At 59.1% G+C, this 22604-nt stretch overlaps 4 protein-coding genes across 7 annotated transcripts in view; 1 reads left to right on the top strand and 3 right to left on the bottom strand.

Annotated features, from left to right (window-relative positions):
- LOC113977272 (membrane protein FAM174B-like) overlaps nucleotides 1-1338 on the bottom strand; it is a 2401-nt gene extending 1063 nt beyond the window's left edge. Inside the window, exon 1 of the mRNA XM_027703266.1 lies at nucleotides 1107-1338. Coding sequence (XP_027559067.1) covers nucleotides 1107-1338 — 232 coding nt within the window. The remainder of the gene's footprint in view (nucleotides 1-1106) is intronic.
- A 1609-nt stretch (nucleotides 1339-2947) lies between these two features.
- Nucleotides 2948-4578, bottom strand: JUND (JunD proto-oncogene, AP-1 transcription factor subunit). The gene is made up of 2 exons (XM_027703241.1): nucleotides 3434-4578; nucleotides 2948-3389 (listed from the first exon to the last, which is right to left on the bottom strand). The coding sequence occupies exon 1, from the start codon at nucleotides 4439-4441 to the stop codon at nucleotides 3488-3490; it is 954 nt and encodes a 317-aa protein (XP_027559042.1). The 5' UTR covers nucleotides 4442-4578; the 3' UTR covers nucleotides 2948-3389; nucleotides 3434-3487.
- A 5040-nt stretch (nucleotides 4579-9618) lies between these two features.
- LSM4 (LSM4 homolog, U6 small nuclear RNA and mRNA degradation associated) lies at nucleotides 9619-16910 on the bottom strand. 2 transcript variants are annotated; one of them, XM_027703242.1, is made up of 5 exons: nucleotides 16847-16910; nucleotides 16622-16663; nucleotides 16419-16517; nucleotides 13278-13461; nucleotides 9619-11077 (listed from the first exon to the last, which is right to left on the bottom strand). In XM_027703242.1, exons 1-5 carry the CDS (start codon nucleotides 16847-16849, stop codon nucleotides 10989-10991), a joined length of 417 nt encoding a protein of 138 aa, XP_027559043.1. In that variant the 5' UTR covers nucleotides 16850-16910; the 3' UTR covers nucleotides 9619-10988. The 2 variants fall into 2 exon arrangements, with proteins under 2 accessions (XP_027559043.1, XP_027559045.1); XM_027703244.1 differs by lacking the exons at nucleotides 16419-16517; nucleotides 16622-16663; nucleotides 16847-16910 and adding an exon at nucleotides 14538-14690.
- Nucleotides 16911-17062: 152 nt separating this feature from the next.
- Nucleotides 17063-22604, top strand: part of PGPEP1 (pyroglutamyl-peptidase I) — a 17246-nt gene continuing 11704 nt past the window's right edge. The window contains exons 1-2 of one of the 3 annotated variants that reach the window (XM_027703235.1): nucleotides 17063-17266; nucleotides 20599-20651. Coding sequence is in view for 1 of the 3 variants with exons in the window: in XM_027703233.1 (XP_027559034.1) it covers nucleotides 17454-17487; nucleotides 20599-20651 (87 nt within the window). In the remaining 2 variants the exon portion in view is untranslated. Of the gene's footprint in view, nucleotides 17267-17397; nucleotides 17488-20598; nucleotides 20652-22604 lie in introns of those variants that run through there. The other 2 variants (XM_027703234.1, XM_027703233.1) reach the window with 2 other exon arrangements.

Raw genomic sequence — 22604 nt, 5'->3', positions numbered from 1 at the left:
TGGATGGAGATGCTGGAGGTGCTGCTGATCCCAGTGTCCTGGATGGACTCGGTGACTTGGTTGTCCCTGAGCTGTTCAGAGCCACTGTGGAGGAGACATTGGTGCCATGTCCTGGCTCTAGACCTTGGAGGAAAGAGCTGGTCAGCAAGGACATGGCAGGGCCCTGGCAGGGGCAGGCAGGGCCCCAGGAAGGGCAGCAGCACCTGCCTGGGCTCCCGGTGCCACAGGGATCATTTCCCAGGTGTTTTTCATCACACACAGAAAACTGGGATTTAGCCAATATGGGCTCCCAGAAACACAGGGTCAAAAAGAGCCTCCCAACCTGTTGTGCAACAAGCAGAGCAGGGTTGGCAGCAGCAGGTAAGTGCCACGGCACAGGGACATGTGCCAGCCCGGCCCTCGTGGCACCCACCAGACACCCTCAGGGCCGGGCGTGATGGGGACTCCGCTGGGGCCACGTGGGACGTGCTGGTGTTTTCCGGGCAGTGCCCTTATCTGCCCAAGTCCTGTTTGCACAAGAGGAGGAGCAGGTCCAGCCTGGCCCCAGGGGGACACTGGAGCAAAATGCCTCGTGGCAGAGCCGGCACCCAGCGCCAACACCCAGGGGCACAGCGTAGCCAAGTGCTGGGGGACCCCACGGCTGCCGTGCCCACCAGGGCGGGCCGTTCCCACCCAGCTGCTGCCTCACACCGGGATGGTTGAACCCAGGGCCAAGCACCCTGTGCCAAGAAGGGTGAGCTGAGGCACTTTGGGGTGCAGGGTGGGGGTGCTGGGGGCCCGGGCTGGAAATGGGGGGCCGACAGCAGCACAGGGTACTGGGCAGTGTCCGGGTGCTCCCCCCCAGCCTGGCACCTCCGGGAAGCAGCTGCAGCCCCCCCGTGCCATGAGGGAGACCACAGGGACCCCCCAGTTCCCCCCTGAGCCGCCAGTGCAGAGCTCAGGGGAGCACATGGTCACCTCCCCGAACTTCCCTGGTGCCCCGGAGCACCTCGACCCCCCTCCTGGTACCCGGGACCGGGCAGGGGGAGGCAACAGACCCACCCCCCGGTGCTGCAGATCCCGAGTGCCCCCAGGATGCCTCCAGGACCCTCCCCGGTGCCCGGTACCTGCGGCAGCGAGCAGGGTAGCAGCGCAGCAGAGCAGGCGGAGCGCTCCCGGGAGCATCCCGCCCGCTCCCGGTCCCGATGCCGGTCCCGCCGCCTTCATCCGCCCCGGGGGAGGCGGGGGCGACCCCGCCCGCGGCGCCCTCTGTCGGTACCGGGCGGCGCCGCGGCACCGGGACCCTGCGGGCACCGGGAGGAGGCCCCAGCCCCGGGCATCAGTTTTCCCCCCGCGCATCTCCCATTCCGGGGCCGTGAGACCCCCACCCGCCCACCCCAGGCACCGGGAGCCAGCCCTGCCGGCATCCCGAGGTCTTACCGGGGGGAAGGGGGGGGACACAAGTGGATCTGGGAAGATGGGGAGGTCGGGATGTGGGGACTTGGGGGACAAAGGGTTCTGGGGACACACGGACAGCAGCATGTGGGGATTTGGGGACAAAGGGATCCGGGAATGTGGGTCACAGGGATGTGGGGTCTGAGGGACAGAGGGATTTGGAGACACAGAGAGAGCAGCATGTGGGGCTTTGGGGACAAAGGGATCAAGGGACAAAGGGACATCAGGATGCAGGGACTGGGGGACAATGGGATCTGGGGATTTCAGGATGCAGGGACTTGAGGACAAGGGATGCGGGGTCTTGGGAACACAGATGGGAACATCAAGATGCAGGGACTTGGAGATGTTGGGACACAGCGACTTGGGCACACAGGGCTGGGGTGACATGGGGACACCAGAGCCACGGGGCCGTGCTGGCCTTGCTACAGGGAGACAGGTGGCAGCCCCGTCCGTCTTGGTGCTGGAGCAGCACATCCGGGGCGCAGCTCAACCACGCCGGGGCCGCTTCCGCGCGGCGGGGAAGGCGCTTCCTCCACCAAACCGCAGCCGGCTGGCACCGAGCACGGGGTCCCCAGGGAGCCACCCACGGCAGGGTCCCAAAGGAGCTCACACTCCTCCCGTCACCCACAGCAGAGCCCCCCGGGAGCGGGGTGATCCCAGTGCTGGAACAGGCCAAAGCTGCCTCCGGTGCCGTCCCCAAACGCTCCAGGAGCGGAGGGTTGGTTTCTCGGGTGCTGCTCCCTGGATGGAGCCGGGATAGGGCCCCACAGGTGGGGGAGGCAGAGGAGGAGCGATGGCAGTGACGGGAAGTCAAGGCCAGTTCCCGAAGTCTGGGGAGGAGCAGCGGAGGCCCGGCCTCGCTGGGTGCCATGGGGTGACCCCAGGGGGCTGGGACAGGGGGGTGTCGGTGTCAGTGAACCCCCCAACACAGAGGAACCAGGGGTCTGACAGGGCAGAGCCACAGCCAGGACCGGCAGCAGGTTCCCCTCACCCACAGGGAACCCCAGTAAAACCATATCCTCCCAAGAGACCCAGTAACCCCAAAACCCCTCAGAGGAGCCTCAGTACACAGGGAGCACCCCCCAACATCCAAATCCAGATGCACTACTTACGAGATTTTCCCGCCCCAGCACTCCCAGTAATCCCAACCCCCTCAAGAGAGCCCCAGTAACCCCACAACACCCCTCCAACATCCGAACCCTCCAATATCGCCCCACGGAACTCCCCCCCACCATCCCCCGTGCTTCCCAGCAACCCTAAAGCGCCCCCACCCCACAACCCCATAGACCCTCTCACCCCCCGTTTCCCAGAGCCCCTTCTCCAGCACCACTCTTCCCCCTCCCCCGACTCCCCTCACCCCGAAAACCCCCACAAAACCTCCCAAATCCCCTCCGTCGCCGCTCCCCCCCCGCCCCAAGATGGCCCCCGGCCGCGCCGCTTCCTGCCCGCGCCGCCCCTTCCCTTCCTTTCCCTTCCCGTCCCCCGCCGGCGCAGCAAACAGCGAGAGGCCAAATTCTGCGTGTCGCGGGGTTTTACTGGGGCCTGACTGGAATGTGTGGGGCGCGGGGGGGAGGCCCGGGTCCCCCCTCAGTCCGTGAGGGGAACCCCCAGCTTCTCCCTCCCCGCAGCCCGTACGCGGGGGGAATTCTCGGTGCCCACCGCCCGGAGCCGGTCCCGGACCTCCGCTCGGACCCCTCAGGGAGCTGAGGGGGGCTGATTATCGCTCCTCTTCCTCCCCTCGGGACCCCTCCGTCCATGCCCGGCATCCCTCAGTCCGCGGCCGGGGCACGGCGGGCGCTCCCCCCGGCTCCGTGCCCGGGACCCCTCGGTCCGTTCCCGGGGCGGGACAGGCGCTCCCCCCGCTCCCCTCAGTCCATGCCCGGCACGCACGGGCGGCTCCCCAAGTTCCCCCTCGGTCCGTGCCCGGGGCAGGGCGGGCGCTCCCCAAGTTCCCCCTCGGTCCGTGCCCGGGGCAGGGCGGGCGTTCCCCCCGCTCCCCTCGGTCCGTGCCCGGGACCCCTCAAAGTCCGTTCCCGGGCTGGGGCCCCCCCGGTCAGTACGCCGGCACCTGATGCTGGTGCTGGGGCAGGAGCTGGCAGCCGCTGTTGACGTGGCTGAGCACCTTCTGCTTGAGCTGGGCGACCTGCTCGCGGAGCAGGCTGGCGGTGGAGGCGAGCTCCGTGTTCTGGCTCTTGAGGCTCTTCACCTTCTCCTCCAGCCGGGAGATCCGCTCCAGCTTCCTCTTGCGGCACTTGGAGGCGGCGATGCGGTTCCTCAGCCGCTTCCGCTCCGCCTTGATGCGCTCCTGCGTGTCCATGTCGATGGGGGACAGCGGCGGGCTCTCCCCGAAACTCGGCACCTCCGGCACGATCTGCGGCTCGTCCTTCAGCGGCGGCGGCGGCGGGGGCGGCGGCGGGAGCCGCGGCGGCGGCGCCGCGAACGGCCCCGGGTCGGCGGCGTAGCTGACGGCCGGGTAGGTGCTGAGGTTGGCGTAGACCGGCGGCTCCGGGGCCATCCCGGCGGCGGGCAGCTCGCCCGCGCCGCCGCTCCCGCCGCCGCCGCCGCCGCTCCCTCCTCCGCCGCCGCCGCTCCCCGCCGCGCCGCCGCCCAGCTGGTTCTGCTTGTGCAAGTCCTCCAGCGCCTTCACGAAGCCCTCGGCGAACTCCTGCTCCTCGGAGGCGGCCGCTTTAGGGTAGAGGAACTGCCCGCTCGTCGGGGTGGTGGTGACCAGCCCGTTGGACTGGATGATGAGCCGCTCCAGCTCCGGCGACGCCAGTTTGAGCAGCCCCAGCTCTGCCGAGCCCAGCAGCCCCGCCGCCTCGCCGCTGGCCGCGCCGGGGGCTTTCAGCGCCGCCGCCAACTGCTCCGGTAAGGCCATGCCGAGCGCGTCCTTCTTCATCATGCTGCCGCCAGGGAAGGGCAGGAGGAGCCCGCTGCTGCCGGAGGACGGGGCGAAGCCGCTGCCGAGGCCGCTCAACACATCATCATGGTAGAAGGGTGTTTCCATCCTCCTCCCCCGCCCGGCTGCGGGGGAAACGGGGCCGGGAGGGGGGGGGGGAGGGCCGGGGCGGGGCCCGGGAAGGGGGGTGGGGGGGCGGGCGGGGGAGGCGCCCGGTGCGCACCGGCCGCGACCCCGCTCCTGCGCGCGCGCACACGCGTCTGCCGCCGCCGCGCGCCCCGCGCCGCTTTAAATAGGCGGCGCCGCCGCGGTGACCTCACCGCGCCGGGCCCCCATTGGCTGCAGATGACGTGCTCGCCCGCCCTCGTTTGCATAAGGGGAGGGCCCGCCGCCCCGGGGAGGTGGCGCCACGCCCACTCGCCGGGCCACGCCCACCCCCGGCCGCGCCGTCGCCGGGGCAACCGGCGGGTAAACGGGACAACAGCGCGCGGGGCCCTGGGATGACGTCAGCGCGGGGGGAGGGGCGGTCACGTGCACACACCCCCCCACACCCCCGCCGGGACCGACGGGCACAAAGGGAGGGGCGGGAACGGGAACGGGCACCGGGAACGAGGGCTGCCAACCGGGATCCGGACTGCCAACCGGGATCCGGACTACCGGGCACAAAGGGAGGGGAGGGAACGGGCACCGGGAACGGGTACCGGGAACTGGGACTGCAAACTGCCGGGGCTGATGGGCACAAAGGGAGAGGCGGGAACGGGCAGCGGGAATGGGTACCGGGAACCGGGACTGCCAACCGCCTGGACTGATGAGCACAAAGGGAGGGGCGGGAACGGGCACCGGGAACGGGCACCGGGAGTGCCAACCGGCACCGGAGAATGGGAACCAGCCAGGAGGACCAGGAATGGGAACCGGGCACGGGGACCGGGAACCAGCACCAGGAACCAGGCACGGGGCGCAGGACCAGGCACAAGGAACAGGATCCAGCCACAGGGCACCAGTCACCAGGCATGGGAATGGGAACTGGGCACGGGAACAGGCTGCCAGCCAGTGGGAACCGGGACTGGGGCATGGGAATCGCCCACCTGCCACTGGAAACCGGGACCCCCTCTGGAAGCCGGACCAGGCATGGAATGGGAACCGGCACCGGGAACTGGGCACCGTCCACAGGGCACGGGAACCAGCCACTGAGCACTGGCACTGGGCAGTCACCGGCACCAGGGGCAATACTGGGCACAGTCACTGGCACCAGAACCAACACCGGGAACTAGCACCGGGTCAGGCCCCGGCTGTAAAAGGGCACAACAAAGAAATAAACAGACACACGGGGCCATGGGGCCTCATGGCACCCTCTGGGGACGGCCAGGCCACCACCCACGTGGGTCAAACTGGGACAAGCCACAAGCACCAGGCACAGCAGGGCCTGCCCGGGCCGTGCCCCGGTGGGACAGAACCACCGTCCCTGCGTGTGCCCACACTTCCCTCATCAAAGCCTTTGTCACCGGCGCATCCCGGTGACACCGGTGCCGGTGGGTCGGTTTGCCACCACACGGCGGGCGGCCAACCGCGGTTTCCCAGGGGGGGTCACACCATCACCGGGGGGGTCACTCAGGCCAGGCCCAACACCTTGGCTCCACCGTGAGCCCCTTGAGGCCCCGCTCAACCGTCACCGGGGAAGGAGTTAAGCGGCGGCGGCGGTGGAGGCCGCAGACGTCACGGCCGGCCAAGCCCGCGGGCGGCTGAGGGGGTGGATCGGCGTCAGCGCTTGACGTCACCGGCGCGGGGGGGGGGAACCGGCGCCGATGGCCGCTGATAACCCCCCCCCTCGCGCGGGCAGGATGCGGCCCCCGCGCCGCGGGCCCAGGGTCTCGGCGAACGCGGCGCACGGCGAGGCCGCGGGGACGCCGGGGCGGGTGACGCGGAGCCGCGGCCTAATTGCTGCCAGATGGTTCCAGGCCTGCGCTAACGAGGGCGATAAATCAGGGGGTGTCAGTGCCGGGGGGCCCCCCGAGGGGACCCTGCGGCGGTGCTGCGCTGACACCCTGCCCGCGGTGATCCTGGTGCAAAGGGCCTCTGTCAGCCCGGCCTGTTTGCGGCCCACGGGCACGGCGTGGGACTGGGTGTTGGGATAGCACGGCCACGGTGTGGGGCACGGCGCGGGGTGTGGGGACACCATGGTGTGGGGCACGGGACATGGCACAGGACACGGCACAGGGCGCAGGGAATGGTGCAGGACATGGCACAGGGCACAGGGAATGGCACAGGACACAGCAAAGGGCACAGGGAATGGTGCAGGACATGGCACAGGGCACAGGGAATGGCACAGGACACAGCACAGGGCACAGGACACAGGACATGGCATAGGGAATGGCACAGGACATGGCACAGGGCACAGGACACAGGACATGGCACAGGGAATGGCACAGGGAATGGCACAGGACACAGGACATGGCACAGGGAATGGCACAGGACATGGCACAGGGCACAGCTCAGCCCTGGCTTCAGGGAGGCCGCAGGGTACACAGGTGACACCCAGGACAGGGCTGGGGCAGCCCCTGGGGCCGGGACACCCAGCGCTGGCACTGGGGAAACTGAGGCACAAGTGGGAATGACTGGGATCCACCCTCCCCCAACAGCTGCAGTTAATTAAATCCCAAATAAACACAGTTCATTAAAATCCCAAATACACGCAGTTGATTAAATCTCAGATGAAGCGGAGCAGACCGAGCCCTGTGTCCCCTTGCTGTCCCCACTGCCCCATGGGAAGGGGGCAGGTGCCAGGGCCGGTGTCCCGGGGGGCTTGGGCAGGGCCGGGGAGCAGCTCCCAGGTGAAGCCGCCGTCCGTGTTTCCGCTCCAAACCCGTCATTAGGGGCGCGGCGGCGGCCGGACCGGCAGGTTCAGACTTTCCATCCTGACCCAACCCGGCTGGCGAGGGACGGGGACCAGGGCAGGGGGGGAACAGCTCCCCTTCCCCCCGTCCTGGCCTCGCACAGGGACCCGGGTGGGCATCGGTGGGCAGAGCTGCACGGGGGTACCCACAGTGCTCCCCCAGCACAGCAGCGGGACAACAAGAACCAGCTTTGGCTGGAGGTGCTTTAATCAGTTCCAGGGAGGAACGAGCCGGCCCCGGGGCCTCCCGGGAAGAGCGGCTGGCCCCTGGCCAGGGATGTGAGCCACGGGCTGGGCCCGACCGGCAAAACCCCACCACCCCTCCCCACAAGGGTCCCAGCGCCCCGAGGCTCATCCCGCTGTGTCCCCCCGCACGCTCCCAGCCTGTCACCGCTGCTGCTCATCCCACACATCCCCTGTCCCCAAGCCAGAGGGCCCGTGGGATGTCGTGGGATGTCTCGCCGGTGGCAGCCCCGTGCCCGGCAGCTTCATTTGCTTAATGAGCGTTTAATGAGGGGCATGATTCAGTGGCCCCTTCCGCCTGCCTGCCGTGGGGATGTCCCCCGTGCATGGAGCTGGTGGCAGTGCCAGCCTCGCCACGGCTGGGTGGCCGGAGCTGCTATTCCCGGAGGCGTCGGAGCACCCACTGAGTCACGCCGTGTCTTTGCCACCTGCCAGCCGGGCTATATTTACCCCGGAGCGGGCGGTGAGGATTTGGGATGAGCCCACGCCGCCGCCGGACCGCGAGCCTGCCTCGAGCAGGGTCACCAGAGCATCCTCACGCAGCTCCTGCTCCCCCCGTTTCCATGGCACCAACGGGACCCTTCCCTGCGTGCCACCGGCAGCGCCTGATCCTGCTCTGCCAGGAGCCAAGACACCCAAACCACGAAGGGATTGACACCCACGGCTTTGAGGACACGGGCTGGACCCAAAGCAAGACACCCACGAGCTCCCAGGGATGTATCCACGCACCAAGCCGGCCCCCCGTGGAAAAGGGAAGAAGCAGGAGAGGGTTTGCACCCCGGGATTGGCACGGCGGGCACCGGGCACGCAGGGGAAGCTGCCTCTTAGTCACTGCCACAGGCAGGGAGAGAGGAACCAAGCCGGGAAAACAAGAAGTCACCAGATGCCAACGCCTGCCCCCGAACCTGCGCCAGTCCCTGAAGAACCCCCCGAGGGGCCCGCAGGGGCCTCCAACAATCAGAACCAAGAATTAAAAAAAAAACAACAAAAAAACCAAAAAACACCACACCAGAAAGAGAGAAAGAAAACAGATTTAAAAAGGAAAAAGGAGGAGGAGGAGGAGGAGGAGGAGGAGGGTTTGACGTGTATTTTTAGTTGCTTAGCACAGCCCTGAAATATTTCGGCAGCCACTCCCTCCGCGTCGCTGGTGTGTAACTATTCCTGTGCTGCCTCCCCGGCGAGGCACAGAAGTTATGAGTCACTGTGGGGCGGCCAGAGACACATCCCCGTGGCTGCTGGAGCTGCCACCAGCTCAACTGCCACCAAAATATCCCGGGAAGGCAGCAGGGAGGGTTTCCAGGGTGGCCTTTGCTGGGTCTTTCCAGCCCTGCTAGGCCGTTCACCCACCCACGCCGGCAGCGAGGCTCAGACCTTTCTTCCCTCCTCTCTCTGCTTTGTTGCTTTTATCTTGCTCCTCCCTGTTTTGTTTTAGTTTCTTGTAATTTTTTCAGCCTCCCCTGTGCTGCCACGGGGCAGGGGCTGGAACACGTGACGGCCCCAGACACCCATTTTTGGGGCAAAAAAAAAGCCCAAAATCAGAGTGCGACGCTCCCCCCCCAGAACCACCTTCCACCCAGTTGCCCTCAGCTGGGAACAAAAATATTCCTACAGAGGTGGAAAAAAGGAAGGGGGAGGCAGGCAGGGAATGCTGCTAAAGCCTGTGGTGTAATTAAACAAATGCAGAACTTAACGAGCTCCATCACCTGACCCCAGAGCTTGGCTGGGAGATAAGGAGCACTTGGAGGACTCAACCCTGAGCAGGAGCCAAAGGTCCCATTGTTGCAGGGAAGATTTATCCAGCCAGGCCAGACCTTCAATCCCAGCAGTGCACGGAGGAGTCTCCGTGGCTGGAGGGATCCAAAGGGAGGGAGAGCAGGTTGGGAAGGGAAAGTCTGACACCAGGGCTTTGTTAAAACACCACACAGGGGTGTTTACGTGGAGCCTGAGGAGGGGAGGACACATCACCCCTTTCCCATGGCCTGGATTTGGCTCCTTGGGAGAAGCTGGATCGCCTGGGAAGGACATGGGAGTGCTGGTTAACGCCTCGGAGAGAAGCAGGAACTAAAAATACAGGGATTTCTCCCTGATCCCAGGGCTCAGGGAAGGGGTTTGGGGTCAGGCCGCCGCAGACACAAGAGAGGGAGGCTGTTGGTAGAGGCTGGAGATTTATTCCCACTCACCACTGCACCCAGTTCTATAAACATTAAAAAAATAACTCTATAAAAGCATGTTCTTCACTCCTTTTCAAGACAGTGGTGATGGCAGAGAATAGGCTTCAATATAAGAAGAGAATAGGCTTCAATACAGAGAACCAGTTGTACCAAACCAAACCAAAACCTGCTCAAAACCAGCCACAACACGGGTTTTTCCCCTAAAATTCACCTATTTCATCCCTTGAGGGGGTTAAGGCTCACCCAGAGTTGTTTCTTCCCCTTGTGCAGATGTTCAATTAATATCAGGATATTTTGCAGGTGCATTTTGCTCATGGGATGGAAGACTGGAGCAACTCAACCTGGGAATTCCCAGGAGTTTTCTGAGCCTACAGGAGGGACACGCTGCTCCCCAAGGGGAGATAATTGGTGACTAGGAAAGGAAGTGACAGGTACATCCAGTGAGGTCAATCACCAGGTACTGGAAGAAATCAGGTTGAGAAATATTGTCAAGAGTTCAGTGCTTGGTGTCACAGCAAAAGGGGAAAGAGTTTTCCCAAGCGGGAGGGAAATAAATCCACGTAAATCAACTCAGAAAATTTAAAAAAAAAAAAATCACCCATGAGGAGAGAGGGGAGCACCAGCCTCATGCAAAAAAACCCACAGAAAACCTGTTCCTTTAAAGGAAACTTCTAATCTGAAGTCAAGTTAGCAATGAACTAATTGGGAAACACTCATTTATCACAAAGCTCTCTTGGGAACAACCCTTGAAGGCCAATGTTCACCCCAAGTTCTCCTTTCAGCCATAGGAGAGACAGAACTGACTGGCCAGGAAAAGAAAAGCAATAGTTTAAAGGTTTGTTGGCTTTAGAAAACCCCAAACCTTTAAGACTAGTCGTGTACAGACACAATATCCTCAAGTTCAGTGTTTTTAAAGCAAAACGCTCACACATCTGTTACAAACACACGTTTCCCAAGTTTCAAGTATAAAAAAAAAAACCAAACAAAAATTCCAAACAATCCAGAAAGTGTCTGTTTGCCTTCGTTCTGGTACCTCTGAACAGGATAATATTTTAAATTAAACCTGGCGACCCTGAAAAATTCACTCTCAGGAGAAGGCAGAACTTCAGCCCTTAACCATGAATGATTTTTTTCTTTTTTTTTTTTCTTTTAAGAAATATTTCCAACGACTTACTGACTACAAGGAGTGAAAACTCCACTTGACCAGATTAAATCACGAGGGGCTTCCAAAATGAACATGATTTGGGCTCTGATTGACTCACGGGAGAGTGGGAAAGGGAACGTTTTTGAACACGTGGCAAATCCTGAGGTGACAAAACCCAAACTGTCCCCGGCCTTGGGTGCAGACATTTCACTGCTTGGCTGATTGTCTGCCTGGCTTTTTTTCCTGCTGGCCTCTTCCACTGCCTGGAATTCCTCTGCCACGGCCACCAAACACACCTGTGGAGCAGAAAGGAAGAGCAAGGATGTAACAGCACCCCTGGCACACAGTTATTCTTGTCTTACCCAAATACATGTTTATTTTTGAGTCTTAGAAGCAGAAACAGGACTTTTTGACACCTCCCTTTCCAGTCCCAGACCTGTGTTTAAGAGGTGCACAAACTGGTGTGTTAATGTCATGATTGATGTTAATGTCATGATTGATGGTAATGTCGTGGTAAATTGAAGTTTTGCCTGAAAAATGGAGCCAAGGAAGTGATAAATTTAAAATCCAGGTCCCCTGAGAGCTGTGAGGGCCAACAAAAGCTGGACAGAGCAACCCATGGCTTTGGAGAGGGCACAGGACAGCAGGAGTTGGGAGGCTGTGGTGAGATGAGCATCCTCATACCCAAAAGCTGCGACTGTCACAGGAGCTGCTGAGCTCAGATTTACCCCCAAAACAGGGATAAATCAGGATGTGGATCCACCCTCCCAAAGGAGACCCAGTCCAAGCACCAGGCACAAGAGCCCTCAGCAGTTGCTTCACTGAGGAGACGTGATTAAATCAAAGGCAAAATATAAATTATTCCAAACCCTGCAGTGCTTGGGATGTTCCAGCTGCTCCTGGAGCAAAGACCAGGGACTTCTGAGTTTGGCAAGCAAGAAGTCAAAGAGGAAGGATTACCAGTGTCAGAAACAATAACCCTTTCAACTGTGTGCACAATTACAGCTTCACTCCTGCCTGGTGGCCTCCCAACAAAATTGTCCTGCCTGGTTGTTTTGGTTTTGTTTTTTTTCCCCCCTCCCCTTTCCCCTCCTCCCTTCATGTCTCAGTAATGAGAGCCAAACCTTGGAGCTAATTAGCAAATGCTCGAAAATATTCCATCAGCGAATTTAAGCTGCACATGAAAACAGCAGGAGCTCCACCTCAAGAGCTCCAGCTCTGCTCCCCACAAGGTGGATGTTTCTGTATTTCCACGGCAGAGAGAAAAAAAAAAACCAGCACCGTGAAAATGTTTCTCCGAATAACCATATCCCAAAAAAAAAAAAACCCATAAAACCACCAAAAAAACGCCCTGCCAAGCACTCTGGACACTGCAAAGGGAAGGAGGGGGGAAAATAAAGGCGCCTTCAGATTTGTAAAGGTCACTTCTTGCACGCTGGGAGCTTCCAGGAGGGAGCAGGGATGGCGGGGATTTGGGAGAAAAAGGAGGCCCCGGGAATCGCGAGACGCCGCACGTCCCGTCCCGGCAGTGATGGCTCTGGGTGGATCCCACCTGTCCTGCCAGGATTCCTGGCATAGTCAAAACACACAGGCAGGTCCTTAAGGGTGCTGCAAAAAAGAGGCTTCACCCCTCGGTGTCCCAGTGCCCAGGGCTCCTTTTAAAATTTAACTCGGGATTTTAAGCTCCGACCGCAGGCGAAGCCTCCGGGGGCTGCGAGGTGACCACGAACCCCCAAAGGTGTGGCACGAGGGGGTGAGCAGGAAAGGAGAGAAATGGTTCTGAGGCTTCCAGTGGGATAATTTGGTTGGGGGGGGAGGAGGAAAAAAGAGCAACATGTCCTCCAGCTGAAGTGCTCCGGGATCGCTTAACCCCATGAAATAGGAATGTTGTTTTGGTGACCTATTTCTTCTGAAGTGGCAACCTCCCCTTTTATCAGCAACATGAATTATTCATGGGGAGCAGGAGGAACACAAACCCTACAAACCCTCAGTTTTTTGTGTGGGGTTTGTTTTTTTTTTTTTTTAAATATAAATAAACTGGCAGGAGATCCAAAGCCCCATTTTAATGGGAGAGAAGATGACTTTTTTCTATCACTTCCACGGGCAGAACCCGCTGTATTTTCACTGTTTTCACCCAGAACAACTGTTTCTCCCCCCTGGACTTGCTAAGCTGAAAAGTTTTGTAGGGCCCTGCTGCCAAACGAGCCAGGAGGGGTAGAAACAATCCCGTTCAGACTCTCTTAAGCTCCTGCCCAACCCCAGAACCGAGGGAGGCCCATCCCTGGCACGGATCCTCCCTGTGCCTTGGCAGACGCTGCCCTTACGCACTCGCTCGACTGGATCCTGCACAGGAACGGCTCCAGCTTCTCCCAGCCCCAGCCCTGGCTCTAAACCCGAGAAGCAGGAGCTGATTCCTTGCACAAGAGGTGAAATTCCATAGGCAGGGATCTCACTCAGCCCCCCTCTCCCAGCTGGGAAACAAAACGGGATCGTTACCTCGTCCAGCTCCTCCAACCCCACGGCCCTTCTGTTGCTTCTGCTGTTGCATCCCACCACGGCCTCTGCCCTTGGACACCACCTCCTCCTTCACCATGTCAATGATTTCGTCGGGGATCCGCAGGTATTTGATGGTGCTGCCACGGATGTAGCACTCGGGCATCCTCCAGAACTTGTCTCCATCCTGTTGGGGAGACACGGACAAAACCCAGTGCTTTTCCATCACTTTTTAGGGCATTTGTGTGTTTCCATCACTTCTGGAGAGAGTGAGAGCTCCACCAGTCTTTGCTGGAAGCTTTATTCATAACTAACTGTGAAAAACAAAGGCTTTTCCTCCCCAAAATACAACCCGGGGCCACAAACAACTGTAGTTTCAATTTCAGAATTTCACGGAATATTCTGAGTTGGGACCCATAAAGATTTTGTTCCACAATTACCTCAAACGCCCTCAGAAAATGAAGGAAGAAGAGGGTGAGGAAACAAGCACCTCCTTGCCTTCTTGCACAAGAAGGTAACTGAAAGTGGGACTAGAGACACAAACGTGGGGAGTTAAAATGCTGATGAACAACCAGTTCTGGGGAAAAAAAGGGCAGCTGTGGCCAGGTTCCTCCTCCAGCTGGGAGTCACCCCAACCCTTCACTCCTCTGGGGTGTGGAGGGAGCAGCAAGGCAGGTCTGGAGCCAGCTGGCTGTGGGGTGTGAGCCACCAGAGCAGCTGAGGGGAAAAAAGGAGCTCACCCATTTTACATTTATTACCAAAAAAAAAAAAAAAGAGTCTTCAGGTGCACGGTTTCGAAGCAGCCACCTCTGGATGCTGCTTTGAGTTGTTTCAAGGGTTTTCCTGGGATACAATGGGCTTCCCCCTAGGACACAACCCACCAGGGAGCGAGAATCCAGCACCGAAGCTGAACAACAACTCTCTGGCCATGATGTAACTGGGAGGAGGGACAGGGACCCGCCTCGTCCCGCTCCAGCCCCGCATTCCCAGCTGGGCAGCGGCTCCGTGGGGATCTGGATGCAGCTGGGATCCCTCCAGCCCAGCCATCCTCAAGTGGCACCACGTGGACGAGGCGCCTGTCGCGTCCCAGGAGAGGAGGAGAAACCAGAACACCCCGTTCCTCCTCTCCCGGGATAAAACAGTCGGTTTTCCCCCCCCCTTCTCACCCCGCCCCGGGAGTTATTTGGGGCAGCTCTTGCCTGTACAGGCAAGTCCAGGACAAGACAGAGAGAAACAGTTCTCTTCCAACCCGGCAAACCCCACCCTGCCTTGGATCTGCCTGCCTGCTCCTTGGCTCGGGATGCAGGAAGGGATGGAACCAGGCTCTCCAGGCTCCTTCGCTTCCTCGTTCCGGCCTCCCCGGAGTAAACAACCGGCTCCCGGCTCGTTGTTCCGTGCCATCTAGTGGCCAGTGCCACCAGTGCCACCAGTACAACCCCGCAGCTCCACGTTCATCTGGGATTTGGGGGGGTTCTGGTGTGTTCAGGTGGGCTGAGGCTGGGGAGCCTGGTTGCTTTCCTGGGACAGATCAGGGAATGAGGGAAACACAGACTGGTTCGGGTTGGAAGTGACTTAAAGCTCATCCAGTTGCATCCCCTGCCATGGGCAGGGACACCTTTCACTAGCCCAGGTTGCTCCAAGCCCCATCCAACCTGGCCTTGGACACTTCCAGGGATGGGGCAGCCACAGCTTCTCTGGGCAACCTGTGCCAGGGCCTCCCCACCCTCCCAGGGAAGAATTCCTTCCCAATATTCCACCTAAACCCACTCTCTGAGATAGTTTGAAGCCATTGCCCCTTGTCCTGTCACTCCGGGCCCTTGGAAATAGTTTCTCTCCATCTTTCTTGTAGCCCCTTCAGGTCCTGGAAGGCCACAATCAGGTCACCCCAAAGCTTCTCTTCTCCAGGCTGAACAATCCCAACTCTCCCAGCCTTCCCTCCCAGCAGAGCTGCTCCAGCCCTCTGATCATCTCGGTGCCTCCTCTGGCCTCGCTCCAACAGGTCCATTTCCTTCTGGGTGATACCTCCAGGTCACCCAGAGGGAACAAAACCTGAGCTGCTGCTCTTCCCAGGCAGAGCACTGAACCTTTGGAAGCGAATTTCCAAGGAGAAGGATGGTATCACCCCTATCATGGGCTTGGCTGTTACCTCCTCTAGTCCCTCTCTCCTGCTAAATTCAACTTGTCCCACCATGACCCAGGGTGCATCCACAAATTCCAAACTCTGCCATTCCACCCCAAAATTCCCTCCCAAACCTCGCTCAGGGTGTTTTCTCTGTCACACTGATGTGACACCACTCCAAACTCTTGCTGTGGAAACAGGAACTGGGGGGTTTGCAGAGAGATTTTTGGAAGAACAAGGACCCCTGCCAGTCTTTCCCATGGAGCTCTGACATTCCAGGGCAGGGGAGAGAGCAGTGACAGCCTGATATCCCTCCAGCTGCCACTTCCCACAGCACACAGGGAGCAAGACCAGACATTTCTGACGGAGGTCAAAGCCCAAAGCACAAATCTCAACCTCCTGGAGCAACTCTGGCCAAGGGCAGAAGTCCCAGATGGCCTCAGAACGGGTGAACCACCGGCTCCTGGGTTGGATGTGGAGTGAGAGGGGGAGAGACAGGCAGGGAATAAAAGTGAACGTGGTGTTTGAGGCTGCTGGGGCAGCACGTGACAGGGGAAAGCTGGTTTTTTTGGGGAAATCCGGCTCAGGATCACAGCATGTGGTCCCCAGACCCTCAGTGAGGGGGGCAAGGGACCTCCTGAGCTTCACTGAGGGGGGGGAGGGATCCCCAGCCCCTCATTCTGTGCAGAAAGTCAGCCTGTCCCGGCGTGCACCTGAGCGTGTTCCTTCGTTATGGATCTTATAACTATGTTAAATTTGCATTTCGGGCAGCAGTCACACTTCCACAGGAGTAACAGCCTCTGAGCTACAGCAGAGCTGGCCTGGCTGCAGGGACAGAGGTCAGCACCCCTGGGGGACGGTTCCTGGGGGCACAGCGGGTGGGTGACCCCTGCCCAGTGCCAGGCACTGTTGGAATCCTGGCTGGTGGGTGACCCCTGCCCGGTGCTGGGTGTTCCCCGTGCACACAGAGGGTGGTGGTCCCTGCCCCGTGCCAGGGTGACCCCTGCCCGGTGCCCCGGCCTTACCCGTGACGTGCAGATGACCTCCCGCAGGTTGATGTTCATCCAGTTGTCGCAGCTCACCAGGTGCCCGTTGTAGGTCTCCCCGTTCTTCAGCTCCACCAGCTGCGAGAGAACACGAGTCACGCGTGCCGCCGGTACCGGGACCTTCCCCGGTGTCACCGAGGCCGGGAGGGGCGGTGGACCGGAGTTAGTACTCGCGTACTCACCATGGGGTGGTTCTGCGCCGTCTTCAGCAGCGATAGAGGCAGCTGCGAGCGGAACAGAGGGGAGAGGCCTCAGGCACCGAGCGACACCGGGGGACCCACCGGTGCACCGAGCGGGGCACCGGACAGGGGAGGGATACCCCAGGGCCTCCCCGGAGCTCCAGCCCCCTCCCCAGCCCCGCACTCCCCCCCGGCTGTGCTCCCCCCGGTGCCGCTGCCGGCGCTCACCATCGTGCGGGTCCCGCGGAGCCGCCGCCGCCGCGCCGGGCGCTGCCGCTCAAACCGCCCCCCGGCTCCGCGCGGGGCCAATCAGCGCGCGGCGCGGCCCCGCCGCGGCCAATCAGCGCTCGGCGCGGCCCCGCCGCGGCCAATCAGCGCGCGGGGACTCGGCCCCGGCCGCGCCGCTCGGGTCCGGCCGCGCCTTGGCGGCGGCGCCGCCCGGGAAGGGCCCGGGCCCGGGGCGGGAGGGACGGGACGGGGCCCCTCTGGTACCGCGCGGTTCGTGCTCCCCCCGCACGGCCGCGCGGGGAACCCCTGTGGGGCTCAGGATGAGCGTTTTGTTCAACCAACCACCCCCCACCGCCCGCGGGCGCGTCTGGGGTTACGGTGACCCAACCCTCCCCCGCCTCGGGCTACGGTGAGCGAACGGTGAGCGGTGCCCGGTGAGCGGGGAAAGGCTCCCGGGGCCGTCCCGCTGCGGGACTTCCGCCGCGGCGGCGGAAGCGGCGGGCCCGGGCGCTGCGGGGCGGGGCGGGCGCGGCGGGGCGGGGCCGCGCTCAGTGCGGGGCGGCGGCGGCGGGACGGGACGGGACGGGACGGACGGGACGGAGCCGCGATGGAGAAGCCGCGGCGGGCGGTGGTGGTGACGGGTACGGGACGGCTCCGGGAAGGGGGCTTGGGGGGAGACGAGATGGGGGACCCCTTCCCCCGAGGTGAAGAGGGAGCTCAGGGGGGGCAGGTGAGGGACCCCTTCCCCGAGGTGAGAGGGGCTCGGGGGGATAGGTGGGGGACCCCCGCCCGAGGGGAGGGGGGAGCTCAGAGGAGCAGGTCAGAGACCCCTTGCCCGAGGTGATGGGGTTTGGGGTGGAGGGTAGTTATGGGCACCCCTTCCCCGAGGTGAGAGGGGCTCGGGAGAATAGGTGGGGGACCCCCACCCGAGGGGAGTGGGGAGCTCAGAGGAGCAGGTCAGAGACCCCTTCCCCGAGGTGATGGGGGCTTGGGGTGGAGGGTAGTTATGGAGACACCATCCCTAAGGTGAGGGGCGCAGGTGAGGGACCCAACCCTTGGAGGGGAACTGGAGGAGGCAGGTGAGTGGGGGGGTTTGAGGGGAGGGTGGTTTTGGGGACCCCTTCCCTGAGGCTGGTGGGGCTTGGCGGGGAGAGTAGGTTTGAGGACCCCTTCCCTGATGTAAAGGGGGCGGGGGGGGGAGGTAGGTGGGGGACCCCTTCCCCGAGGTGAGGGAGGGGAACGTGTGACCAGGAGCTGGGGGGCTGCTGTCCCGTGGGGATGGAGAGGGGGAAGCTGTCCCTGGGGGGCTGTTTGGGGGGGTTCTGCCCTGTGTGGGGTGATAAACAGGAGCCCTGGGGATGGAGGGCAGGATCTGGGGGGGTTTTGGGGGACGCTCTGCTGCGTGTGAGGGGTGTCAGGAGCTGGGGGGATCCCGTGCTGAGGGGGCTTTGCAGCAGCTTTCCCAACACTTGTGCCCAGGCAGCGAGGACCTGGATCTCCCTTTTCCATCCCTGAGCCCCCTCCCAGGGGCTTTGCTGCTTGTGGAAAGACAGGAGCCGTCTTTCCAAACCTACCAAGGAGCAGGAAAAAAACAATTCAGGGGCGCAGGGGACGGGATTTGCTCGCTGACCACCCCATCCCCAGCCACCGAGGTGTGGAAGCTGCTCCCCAAATCCCCCCCTCTCAGCGCTGCAGAAGCCCCCGAGGGAAGAATAAGCCAGGGAACGAGGGGCCCCGGCGCTGTCAGGCTCTTCCCCGGGGTACAAAGGCCGCTCGGGGTGATTTGTGGGTGAGGCCGTTCTGTGACAAATGGGGAACTCGCCTGAAACTATTCAGGTTCTCCCCCCCCCCCAGCAGCTGAAGTTTGAGGCCGTTTGAATGGCGGGGGCTCGGCCGGGGCGGCTGAAATCGGAGGCAAAAGTGTCTTTGCAGGGAACGGTCGCGGAGAGAGGAGAAAGCAGGTGGCGAATCCTGCCTTTCCCAGCCCCAAATCCAGCGCGGGGCGGTGGTGACTAAACAGAAAACGTGTGTCAGGGAATGTTCTGCTGCTCGCAAGGCTTCTCCGGGCTCTTTTTTTTTTTTTCCCCCTCCCGTTTTTCAGGGAAGTCTGGTTACAAAACACAGCGGTTGTTGCCTCGTCAGCTCTGCCCCTCTTTGATAATGTCATCGATGTCACGTTAAATTCCTTTTAAAAGCCGGGGATGGTGTCGCGTTCCCCGTTCAGTCCCGAGGTGGTGCTGGCCGAGGATAAGCGTTATTTGTGCACAATTTCTTTTTTAGAACTCGTTAAGGAGATAATCCCCGTCACGATCCCTGCAGCTGGTTTACTGCTAATGAGCCTTGGAGGGCCCCGGGGTGGATGTGCTCCGAGGGGGTCGGATGTGCCCACAAAGTTCCTTATCCCGGGATAAGGGATAACGCCCGGGATCCGGGCAGGGGATGAGTCACAGCAGTGATACCCCCGGTTGTGCTTGTGCCAGTTTTTCCCTTTGGATTCGGGGCAAGAGGATCACGTTGTGTGCCTGAACCACCTGTAGAATTTCAGCCTTTCGGTGGCTGGGTTGCTAAAATACATATTTTATTTGTTTTATAAGATTATTGCACTTTATTTAGGAGTTAAACCCAGCGGGCTGCGGTGTTTGTTTTCAGAGAGTTGTGCAGGACTCGCAGAAACAGCTGAAAAGGCATTAATTTGCCCTGTCCCCCGTGCTGCAGTCGTAGATTGTGTTACAGCCTTGGGGTTTTGCTGAACAGGAAAACACACCACCACTTGGATTCTGTGGGAATATTTGTTTTGGGGAGATACCAATGCTGGGTTTTGATCCACGGGCGTGGATGAGCCAGCGCTGTGTGTGAATTCCTCGTGTGCAGCATCACCTCAGCCTGGCTGCTGATGGCAAACACGGCATTTCCATTAAGGTGTCACTTAATATTTGTGGTTCTTCTCGAATCCTTTCAGGAGCTGGGCAGAATTTATGCCTCCTAATTGCATTAAGCTCAGAGGGCAATGCTGACATTGTAAATTAAAGTGTATCGACATTACGCCCAGATAAATTGCTCAACCTTTGTGTGCTTGCTCAGGAGAAGATGTTATGGATCACCAGTTAACTCCAAAGTTATCCATTAGGAATTTTAAGAGGTGGTGAGGAGGTATTTTTGATAATGCCATTGTAACCTTTGCTGCTCGGGGTAGGTGGGTTGTGAACAGTCCTGATTATTTCCTTAATAATTTTCCTTAGTAATTAGTGCTAATGAAGATCTTGGAGAAGACTTGAGCAGAGAAGAAACCTTTGGGAAAGGCTCGTGGAGGGATCTGCTGTGGGTTAAAACAATCAGGAATAGAAAAATCCAATCGTGATTTAATTCCCTGACATCAAGTCCTCTGTTGATAACAAGTTCTCTTTGTTAAAAAGTTCTCTTTGATAACAAGTTTTTCTAACCTGGGCAGGAAGGGGAAAAAAAAAATCCTCCCAAATGTCTGTTGGGGAAAAAAAAAAAAAAGGTTCTTGTGGGGCAAGTTCTTGGTTTCCTTCCCTGTACGAGGTTGCAGTTGAAATATTTCAATGCAGGTGCCTCGTTTGATGCTTGGATGTAAAGAAATAAGGATTGGGTGGTAAAAGTGGTTGGTGGTTTTTTTTTCTCAGGATATCTAAACTAGGGAAAAAAGCTCAAACCTTTTTGCGACTCGAGGTGGAGTTCAAAGCTGTGAGAATGAACTTCACCAGGGTGGATTTTTTTTTGTTCTCTTGCAGGGTTTGGGCCCTTTGGAGAGCACGCTGTGAACGCCAGCTGGATTGCAGTGCAGGTAACACCTGAACTTCCCATTTAAAACAGAGAGCAAACCCCTAAAAATTTGGGTTTTCGGCTCTTTACAACTTCTAACTTCTTCCCAGTCTCCTAACTGAGAGCAGCTCAGTGCAGATATCCAGATGGTCAGCTGGATAATGTTTGATTCACTGCTCAGGGAACAATCCCTTGACCAGTGGAGTTTAATGAGATTGAGTTAATTTAGCTGAGGCAAGGAAGGAATTCCCAGCTTTGAACCCTGTTAAATGGGGCAGGGAGCCTGGAATCTTCCTCTGCCCTGGAGAATTCAAAATAAACAAACCAACCAAGCCAGAAGAATGTTTGGATGTTTTTTTCTCTCTCAGCTCTGACTTGAAGCTGGGTGAGCTGGTTCACCTTTAAACCAAGCCTCATCCCCGAGGAGACTTTCAGCTGGTGGTGGTGTTTTGTGGAGCTGAGTGTGAGGAAAGTAATTCCAAGGCAAAGCAGTCACTGCTCCCTCCTTTCTCCCCTTGGATCACCCCTCTCTGATGGAGTTGGACCTCGCTGGTGGGGAAATGCTGCTGGAGCAGGTCCCACCTGCTCAAATAAATCAGATTTATGCCTCTTGTAACTGTGGATCTGCACAGAATCCTGGAATATCCTGAGCTGGATCCACAGGGATCGTGGAGTCCAACTCCTGGCCTTGCACAGGCCACCCCCAAATCCCCCACCCTGTGCTGGGAGTTCACCTGTGTGACACTGAGACCTCACAAATGAGGCAGGAAGGAGGAATTAAGCTCTTTCCAGTGGAATTAAGGTTTCTTGCTGTAAAAAACAGGGAGGGAGATGGTGCTGCCACATTATCCCACTTCTTTGTCACTTCTGGACGTGGTTTGTGCCAAAGCTGCTGGGAATTCCAGGGTACCTTTTAGTGCAGTTGCCCGGGGAATTAAATCTATTTTTCTCCCCAGCGTGTCTCTCTCCCCTTCAGAGCTCTGAGATTAATATCTGCTTTCAAATGCTTTTAAATTAAATCACAAACTCTAATCAATTCCAGCCAACTAATGTCCAGCTGTCTAATGTGTTGGCTGGGAGGAGAAGACAAAACCTTTGCCTCCAAGAGCTTTTTTTTTTTGGGAATGAATATATTTGAGTTAGGGTTGGTTTGGGGGAACATGCAGGTCGTGGATGGGGAAAAAAATGCAGGATATTATTAAAATTCAGGAGTGAGGCTCATTGATTTGGCTTGTTCTTGCTTGTGTAGTGGCAGCTGTTGTAAACAGCTACTTTTATTTTAGAGGAGACAGACAAAAGGGTGTTTCTGGAGCAGGAGGAGTGGTGGGTGTTGTGATGTTGCTTCCAAAAACAAACCTGAAGAGAAACAGCACTTTGTTCCTTCAGTGGCTGCTGGATGGAGTCACCACCTGCCTTTAAAATCCATTTTTAGGGGGCTTGTTGGCTTTTAAAAGTGTAAAACTCGGTGTTGGGGGTGTTTTGAGAGGAGGAAACAGAGTTGGGGGTATTTTGAGAGAAGGAAACAGAGTTGGGGGTGTTTTTAGAGAAAACTTGGAGTTGGGCGTGTTTGGAGAGGAGGAAATTCGGAGTTAGGGGTGTTTTGAGAGAAGGAAACAGAGTTGGGCATGTTTTGAGAGGAGAAAACTTGGAGTTGGGAGTATTTTGAGATGAGAAAGCTCAGAATTGGGGGTGTTTTGAGAGGAGAGAACTGGGAGTTGGGGGTATTTTGAGAGAAGGAAACGGGTGTTTTTAGAGGAGAAAACTCGGAGTTGGGGGTGTTTGGAGAGGAGAAAACTCAGAGTTGGGGGTATTTTGAGAGGAGAAGACTTGGAGTTGGGGGTGTTTGGAGAGGAGGAAATTCAGAGTTGGGGGTATTTTGGAGAGGAGAAAACTCGGAGTTGGGGTATTTCGAGAGGAGGAAACAGAGTTGGTGGTATTTTGAGAGGAGAAAACTTCGAGTTGGGGGTATTTTGAG

Source organism: Neopelma chrysocephalum, unplaced genomic scaffold (assembly GCF_003984885.1).
Source record: "Neopelma chrysocephalum unplaced genomic scaffold, ASM398488v2 Primary Assembly neopelma1_215, whole genome shotgun sequence".
NCBI classification, from domain to species: domain Eukaryota; kingdom Metazoa; phylum Chordata; class Aves; order Passeriformes; family Pipridae; genus Neopelma; species Neopelma chrysocephalum.
The sequence above is the reverse complement of the archived record's forward strand: the minus strand, read 5'-3'. Positions and strand labels throughout refer to the sequence as shown.

What these genes read in the sequence shown, in the direction of transcription:
- LSM4 (XM_027703242.1), bottom strand. An exon ending in AGGTCATCTGCACGTCACGG is followed by an intron (nt 13,462 to 16,418) that starts GTAAGGCCGGGG and finishes TCTCCCCAACAG; the next exon opens with GATGGAGACAAGTTCTGGAG. An exon ending in GGTTGGAGGAGCTGGACGAG is followed by an intron (nt 11,078 to 13,277) that starts GTAACGATCCCG and finishes TCTGCTCCACAG; the next exon opens with GTGTGTTTGGTGGCCGTGGC.
- JUND (XM_027703241.1), bottom strand. Translation starts at nt 4,441, where the DNA reads ATGGAAACACCCTTCTACCATGATGATGTGTTGAGCGGCCTCGGCAGC.